This window comes from Strix aluco, chromosome 38 (genome assembly GCF_031877795.1).
Source record: "Strix aluco isolate bStrAlu1 chromosome 38, bStrAlu1.hap1, whole genome shotgun sequence".
NCBI lineage: Eukaryota > Metazoa > Chordata > Aves > Strigiformes > Strigidae > Strix > Strix aluco.
In genome coordinates, this window is record NC_133968.1 from 411,459 (window position 1) to 419,790 (window position 8,332).

At 70.0% G+C, this 8,332-nt stretch overlaps 2 protein-coding genes across 2 annotated transcripts in view; both read right to left on the reverse strand.

The window, feature by feature from the left end:
• Positions 1-145: 145 nt before the first annotated feature.
• Positions 146-5,278, reverse strand: TGFBR3L (transforming growth factor beta receptor 3 like). The gene is given in 12 exon segments (XM_074810608.1): positions 146-339; positions 1,337-1,400; positions 1,858-1,959; positions 2,081-2,170; positions 2,580-2,733; positions 3,367-3,519; positions 3,551-3,622; positions 3,625-3,696; positions 4,047-4,145; positions 4,148-4,165; positions 4,694-4,785; positions 5,215-5,278. Coding segments are annotated over 12 exon segments (1,167 nt in total). The 3' UTR covers positions 146-152.
• A 2,881-nt stretch (positions 5,279-8,159) lies between these two features.
• Positions 8,160-8,332, reverse strand: part of COLGALT1 (collagen beta(1-O)galactosyltransferase 1) — a 6,901-nt gene continuing 6,728 nt past the window's right edge. The window contains exon 9 of the mRNA XM_074810609.1: positions 8,160-8,308. Coding sequence (XP_074666710.1) covers positions 8,160-8,308 — 149 coding nt within the window. The remainder of the gene's footprint in view (positions 8,309-8,332) is intronic.

Genomic DNA, 8,332 nt, shown 5'->3' on the forward strand with positions numbered 1-8,332 from the left:
TCCCCGCAGAATCTACCGTGACCCCCAAATCCCTGAGACTGGTCCCAAAATGGCCCCCTGGGACCCCAAAACGCCGGGAATTCACCCCAAAATAGCCTCCCCCCCCCCCGAGGGGACCCCAATAACCACATGGGGGGGGGTCAGCAGCACCTTTATTTGCCCCCCCACACACACACACACGGGAAAGAGGGGGGGCCCTGGGGGGACCCAGGCAATCGGGGGGGTCCGGGGGGGGGCCCTGGGGGGACCCAGGTGATTGGGGGGGTCCCCTGGGGGGTCCAGGGCTCAGGGTGCTGCCGGGGGGGTCCTGGTCGGAGGCGCCTTCGGGTCGGTCCTGAGCTGGGGGGGGGGGAATGTGGAAGAGGCTGGTACCCCCCCCCACCCCCCCCACCCCCCCCCAGTGCTCCCAGTAGTATTCCAGTGCTCCCAGTTACCCCCTGTCTCCTGCTCCCTCCCGCCCAGTGCTCCCAGTATCACTCTTCAGTGTCCCCCTTCCCCCCCCCAGTACTCCCAGTATCCTCAGTGGCCCCCAGTGTTGCCAGTTAACCCCCCCTTGAGCTCCCAGTACCCCCATTCCTCCCAGTATGCTCCCCAGTGCTCCCAGTTACCCCCTGTCCCCCCACTGCCCCCAGTATCTCTTTCCAGTGCCTCTCCAGTATTGCCAGTTACTTCCCCTTGAGCTCCCAGTGCCCCCCAGTGCTCCCCGTTACCCCCTGGCCCCCCAGTTCCTGCCCCAGTGCTCCAGTATCCCTTTCCAGTGCCTCCCAGTATCCTCTGTGCCACCCCTCAGTGCTTCCAGTGCCCCCCAGTGTGGCCAGTTACCCCCACCTTGAGCCCCCAGTGCTCCAAGTTACTGCTCTGTGCCCCCATCCCTCCCAGTGCTCCCCCAGTGCTCCCAGTTAACCCCTGCCCTCCCCCAGTTCCCGACCATTGCTCCCAGTATCTTTCCAGTACCCCTACCAAAATTCCCAGTATCCCCAGTTCCCCCCCAGTGTTGCCAGTTCCCCCCCCCAAGCTCACAGTTACCGCCCCGTTCCCTCCACCCCTCCCAGTGCCCCCCCAGTGCTCCCAGCACCCTCCCAGTGCTTCCAGTTACCCCATTCCTTGCGATTTCCACCCCTCCCAGTGCTCCCAGTATCCCTTTCCAGTGCCACCCCCGGTAATCCCAGTAACCCCTGTGCCACTCCCAGCGCTCCCAGTGGCCCCTCCCAGTATTACCAGTTACCCCCCAGTGACCCCGCTTTTTGCTCCCAGTGCCCCAAGTTACCTCCCAGTTCCCCCCATCTCTCCCAGTACCCTTCTCCCAGTGCTCCCAGTAGCCCCCAGCCCCCCCTACCTGGCCCCCGCCGGGCTGGGGGCAGTGCTGGAGCTGGGGGGGGCCGGGGGGGGCCGGGGGGCAGCTGAGGGCAAAGGGGGGGGGGATCAGCAGTGAGGGGGGGATTGGGGGGTCCAGTGCAGGATGGGGGGGCAGGTGGATTGTGGGGGGCAGAGTGGGGGTGCTGGGGGGGGCCAAGGTGGATTTCGGGGGGGGGCCTTTAGGGGGTACCAAGTGGATTGGGTGGGGCTGGGGGAGTCCAAGGTGGATTGGGGGGGTTAAAGGAGGGGGGGGCACAGCGGGGGGAGGGGGGGTGTGTCCCAGTGGGGTGCCTGGATTTTGGGGGGGTCCCAATTATGTGGTTTCGGGGGGGGGGTGTTACCCCTATAGGAGGGGTCCGGGGGGGGGGGGGGGGGGGTGCACGTGTGAGGGGTTGCTGGGGGGGGGGGGGCAAATTGGGGGAGGAGGGGGCTGTATTATTGGGAGAGGGGGGTTATCCCGGGGGGGGTGTCATGGCGGGGGGTGGGGGGGGTCCCCCTCACCTGTGCGGCCATGGACGAACCAGAGCCCCCCCGCCAGGGCCGCCCCCACCACGAAGGCCCCGAAGGAGACGGCGGCCACGGCCCCGGGGGGCACGGCGGGATCTGGGGAGGGGGGGGGGCAGCGTCAGGGGGACCCCGGTGTCCGGGACCCCCCCAAACCTCCCCCCACCCCCCCCAGGGGGGACCCAGGCGTCTGGGTGCCCCCCCGAAACCGAGCACTCACCCGCGGGGGGGGTGCGGGGCCGGTCCCGCAGCGGGGGCGGGGGGAGCCGCAGAACGGGGGGGGGCGGCGGGAACGGCACCGGGGGGGCACCTGGGGGGGTGGGGGGTGGTTATTGGGGGGGGGTGTCACGGGGAAGGGACAGCGGGGAGGGGGCTGTCCCTGATGTCCTGGGGGGGGCAAATTGGGGGTCCGGGGGGGGGGGGGGGGGGGGGGGGCGTGTTGCAGGTTCCCAGGGGGATTCTGGGTGGGGGGTGGGTCCCAGTTGGGGGGTCCCGGGCCTGGAGGGTCCCTGCTGGGGGCTCCCGTGGAGGGGGGGGGCGGCGTTGGGGCGGGGGGGCCCCGGGCGGGGCGGGGGGGGGCCGTGGTTTAGTGGTTCCCCGGGGGGGTGGGGGGGGGTCCTGGTCGAGGGGGTCCCGGGGTTGGGAGGGTCCCAGGGGGGTCTCGGTCAGGGGGTCTCGGGGTTGGGGGGTCTCGGGGGGGGCCCCGGGGGGTCCCGGACCTGGCGCGGAGGTGCCGACGGGCCCGAGGGTCACCACGATGGGGCGGGTGACGGTGCGGAGGGAGCGGCCGGGGGCGGGGCCGGGGCGGGGCCGGGGGGCGGGGCCTGTCCCTGAGGCCCCGCCCCTGCGCCGGGGACACGGCTCCGCCCGGCACTGCGGGGGGGGGGGGGGGCACCGCTTCACCCCGGTCCCGGTGCCCCCCAGTTCACCCCACCCGCTCCCAGTACCCCCCCCCCCCCATACTGGGCCTGGCCGGTGCTGGTTCCGCCCCCCCCCGCCCCACTCCCGGTGCCCGGTTCCCCCCGCCCCGGTTCTTGTCGCGGCTCCCACCGGCACCGGGGACTGGCCGGGTCCGGTGTCCCCAATCCCGCTGTGTCCCCCCAACGTGTCCCCCGGTCCCGGTGTCCCCAACGTGTCCCCCCGGTCCTGGTGTCCCCCATCCCGGTGTGTGTCCCCCCCGTCCCCAACGTGTCCCCCCCCGGTCCCGGTGACCCCTATTCCCCGTGTGTCCCCTCCGTGCCCTCCCCCCACCCCGGTTCCCGGTGCCTCCTAATCCCGCTGCATCCCCCGGTCCCGGTGTGTGTCCCGTGTCCCCCCCGGTCCCGGTGTCCCCTATTCCCGGTGTCCCCGTGTCCCCCCCGGTCCCGGTGTCCCCTACTCCGTGTGTCCCATCTGCCCTCCCCCGCCCCGGCCCCGTGTCCCCCCCGTCCCCGGTTCCCGGTGTGTGTCCCCCGTCCCCAACGTGCCCCCCCCCGTTCCCGGTGTCCCCCGGTGCCCCCCCCGTACCGGCGGCAGCCCATCCCCGTGGCCTCGGGCCCCCCCCGCGCGGCAGAGGCGGAGGCGGCAGTGCAGGAACTGCAGCGGTTCGGGGAACCGGGGGGGCAGGAGGAAGGAGAGGAGCAGCCTCCGCCTCGCCCCCCCCGCGCCCCCCCCCACCCCCAACCGCCGCCGCCGCCCCCCCCCGCGCCGCGCAACCCCCCCGCAGCACCACGAGGGGCCGCGGGGACGGGGCGGGACCGGCAGCGGGACCGGGGGGGTCCGGGGGGCGGAGCGCGGGGACACGAAACAGCGACGGAGGGAGAAACCCAGCCCGGGGGGGGCGCGGGTGAGGGAGACCTGGAGGGGGGGGCGGGAGGGGGGGTCAGCGGGGGCACCGGGGGATTGGGGGGGGTACAGGGATGGGGAGGTGATGGGGACCGGGGGGGCACCGGGGGGGGTGGGGGGGGGACACGCAAGGACCGAGGGGATGACGGGGACGGGGGGGGACACCGGGGACACGTGGGGCGTCATCGAGACGGGGGGGGGAGCGGGGGGGGGGGTGATGGGGATGATGGGGGGGACCGGGAGGGGGGGCACCGGGGACACAGCGAGACCCAGGGGGCACCGTGGGGGAAAACCGGGGCGGGGACACCCGGGGGGGGGGGTGTCCTCGGGGGTGTCCAGCCCCTCCCGCCCCCCCCCCGCACCTGCACGAAGACCCGCCCCCCCCAGCCGAGCACCGCGCGCGGCCCCGGGGCGGGCGGGAACTCGGGGGAGGCGGAAACGTCCAGGCGGAGGCGGGGGGGGGCCGGGGGGGGCACCGGGGCTGCGGCACCGACCGGTCACACCAGTGACCCCCAGTGCTCCCAGTCACCCCCGGTGCCCCCCCCCCCCCCATTACCATCCACTCACCCCTAGGCGCCCCCTTACCCCTCCCAGTGCTCCCAGTCACTCCCAGTGCTCCCAGTTACCACCCCAGGGCCATTCAGTGACCCCCCTCAGCGCCTCCCAGTACCTCCCAGTACCTCCCACAGGGCTCTCAGTTACCCTCGCAGAGCCGCAGTTACCCACCAGTGCTCCCAGTACTCCCCCCTCCTGTAAATTTAGTCCCCTCCCCCCCCAAGCACCACGGCCCCCTCGGGGCTCCAGTTATCCCTCTCAGTACCCCCAGTGCTCCCAGTTACGCCCCCAGTACCCAGTTAACCCCCCAGTTCTCTCAGTAACACCCCAGTGCTCCCAGTTACCCTCGGTGACCCCCCAGAACTTCCAGTTACCCCCCGCAGTGTCCCCAGTTAACCCAGTGCCCCCCTCCCAGTGCTCCCAGTTCCCCCCCCCCCCCCCCCGCCTCACTCACCCCAGGCCGTTCCCCGCTGCACCGCGGCCTCTGGGGGCTCGGGGGCCCCCCCGGGTCCCCCGTGTCACCCCACGGCCAGCCCGGGGGGGGCCCTGCGGGCGGTGGCACAGTCGGATCCCTCCCCCCCCCCCCGGACCCCCCGTGTCCCCCTGTGACCCCCCCGGACACATAAGACCCCCCCCTTTACCCCTCTGGGTTCCCCCCGTCCTCCACCCCCGACACCTGGGTCCCCCCGTGTCCCCCTGTGACCCCCCCCCGGACATATAAGACCCCCCCTTTACCCCTCTAGGGTCCCCCTGTCCCCCTCCCCGACACCTGTGTCCCCTCCCTGTCCCCTGTGTCCCCCCCGCCACACCTGGGTCCCCCCCATGTGCCCCCCCGTGTCCCTCTGTGACACACCCCCCACACACACCATTTACGTCCCCCCGTCCCCCCCCGCCCCCGATACCTGGGACCCTTCCTGTCCCCTGTCCGTCCGTCCCCCGGACCTCTGGGTCCCCCTGTGCCCCCCCGGAACCCACCCGCGGGCCCCCCCCCGGGCAGCAAGAGGAGGAGGAGGAGGGGGGGGCTCCAGCTCGGCGCCATGGGGGGGTCCCCACTCGTGTCCAACCCCCCCCGCGTGTCCCCGGGGTTCCCCAGGCGCTGGCAGCTCCCGCGGGTCGCGTCCGTGTCCCCAGCGCGGTCCCCGGGGCCCGCCCACGCGTGGGAGGCTGCAGGGGGGGCTCCCCCCCCCCCACGAGGCCACCGTCTCCCGGGTGACACCCGCCCGGCCTTGGGCTGCGGGGACGTCACCCCGGGGAGGGACCAGCCACCCCCGCCTGTCCCTGATGTCCCCCCCGTGTCCCCAACGTCCCATGTCCTTGATGTCCCCTATGTCCCCCCAATGTCCCCCCCACGTCCCCTACATCCCCCCGTGTCCCCGATGTCCCATGTCCCTAACATCCTCCCACGACCCGATGTCCCCCCCCTGTCCCCAACATCCCGTGTCCCCCCTGTCCCATTCCCCATGTCCCCATCTCCCCCCCGACCCCCCCAGTGTCCTGTGTCCCCATTGTGTCCCCAACACCCCCCCCCCGGTCCCCCGTATGGATGTCCCTATGTCCCCCCTGTGCTTCCTGTCCCCCATGTCACCCATCCCTGTCCTCCCACATCCTCCCATGTCCCCAATGTCCCCATCGTCCCCATCTCCCACCTCCTGGTGTCCCCCATGTCCCCAGCCCTGTCCTCCCCCACCTTCCTCCATCCCCAACGTCCCCCCATGTCCCTTGTATCAATGTCCCCTGTCCCCCAATGTCCCCCATCATCCTGTGCCCAGTGTCCCCCCATTGTCCCCATCCCTGTCCCCCATATCAATGTCCCTGTCATCCTGGCTCTGTGTCCCCAATGTCTCCCCCTCTCCCAACGTCCCCCCATGTCCCCTGTCCTCCAATGTCCCCAATACCAATGTCCCTCAATGTCCCCTCACATCCCCCATATCGATGTCCCCGTCCCCCAATGTCCCCTCATGTCCCCCCTGTCCTCCAACATCCCCCTTGCAATGTCCCCGTGTCCCCAACGTCCCCTGTCCCTGACGTCCCCCCCCCATCCCCCCAATGTCCCCCAGAGCCTGACGCCGACGCGGCCCCTCGGGTTCCACATGCGCATTTATAATAATAATAATAATAATAATAATAATAATAACAATAATAATAATAATTAATAATGACGACGATAACGAGGGGGAGCCGCCGCCCGCGCCCACAATGCACTAAAACTGCACCTGCTGCCACCCCGGGGGACACGGCGGGGGGGGGGGGGGGGGGGGGGACCGCGGGCCAGGTGTCCCCGTGTCCCCGCGGTGGCCCCCAGGCCCTGTCCCCAGCTCTGATTGTCACCGCGTGGCCTCGCGTCACCCAAGGGCCACCGTCACCCCGGGGGCTTCTGGGGACGGCGTCCCCGGGCCACGTCCCCACACTGTCCCTCTGGGTCACGTCCCCGTGGTGATGTGTCCCCTTGATGTCCCCCTGTGCCACATCTGTGCCGTGGCCCCACGGCGCATCCCCATGGCGTCCCCCAGTGCCACCTCCCCGAGCCACCTCTGTGCCACCGCTCCGTGTTGTCTCTCATGCCACGTCCCCAGGCCACCTCTCCATGTCACCCTTCAGCGCTGTGTCCCCGTGTCATATCCTGGTGCCACCTCCGTGTCCCCATGTCACATTCTGGTGCCATCTCCACGTCCCCGTGTCACATCCTGGTGCCATCTCCATGTCCCCGTGTCACATCCTGGTGCCATCTGTGTCCCCGTGTCACATCCTGGTGCCACCTCCGTGTCCCCATGTCACATCCTGGTGCCATCTGTGTCCCCATGTCACATCCTGGTGCCATCTCCGTGTCCCCGTGTCACATCCTGGTGCCATCTGTATCCCCATGTCACATCCTGGTACCATCTCCATGTCCCCGTGTCACATCCTGGTGCCATCTGCGTCCCCAGGTCACATCCTGGTGCCACCTCTGTGTCCCCAGGTCACATCCCAGTGCCATCTCCATGCCATCCCTCCATGTCACCTCTCTGCCATGTCCCCATGTCGTCCCTCCATGTTACGTCCCCACGCTGAGTCTCCATGTTGCCCCTGTCCCATGTCTCTGTGCCGTGTCCCCATGCCACATTCCCGCGCCATGTCACCGTGCCATCTCGCCGTGTCACATCTCTTCCCCGTGTCACCATGCCAATGTCACACCTCCGCACCACGTCCCTGTGCCATCTCATCGTCCCTCTGCGCCGTCCCTCGGTGCCACATCCCCGCAGTGTCCCCACGCGTCGTCCTCCGCCCCGTCACATCCCCGTGTCGCATCCCCGTGCCACCTCCGTGCCCACATCCCCAAGCCGTGCCCCCGTGTCACGTCCCTGTGCCACGTCCGTGGGCCGTGTCCCCATGTCACAGCCCGTGTCCCCGTGCCACATTTGCGCGTCACGTCCTCGTGTCACATCCCAGCGTGCCACGTCCCTGCGCCATGTCCCCGAGTCACGTCCCTGTGTCATGTCCCAGCGTGTCACGTCCTCGTGTCACGTTCTCATGTCACATCCCAGTGTCCCCCAGCCGGTTCCTGTACCCATCCCTGTCCTCCCGGGGTTGGGGACAGGGACAGCGGCAGGGAACAGCCTGAGCGCGGAGGCTGAGGAGCTGCCGCCCTGGGGAAACTGAGGCACAGGCCACCCTGGGGGGGGACACAGAGGGGACACAGGCGTCCCCATGCCCCAGCATTATAAGGGGGGTGGGGACATCAGGAGGGGACACACTGGGATCCACGAGGACACAAGGTGTTAGGTTCCACCAGGACACGCAAGGATGTACTGGGACACACTGGGGACACATCAGGACATACTGGGACACACTGGGATGTGCTGGGACAGGCAAGGATGTGCCAGGACACACTGGGGACACACCAGGACACACTGGGATGTGCTGGGACAGGCCAAGACATGCTGTCACATGTCAGGACACGTCGGGACACACCGGGATGTGCTGGGACACGGCGGGGGACACACCAGGAGGTCCTGGGACACGCTGGGACACACTGGGATGTCCTGGGACACGCTGGGACACACCGTGACACGCTGGGACACACTGGGATGTCCTGGGACACACCGTGACACGCTGA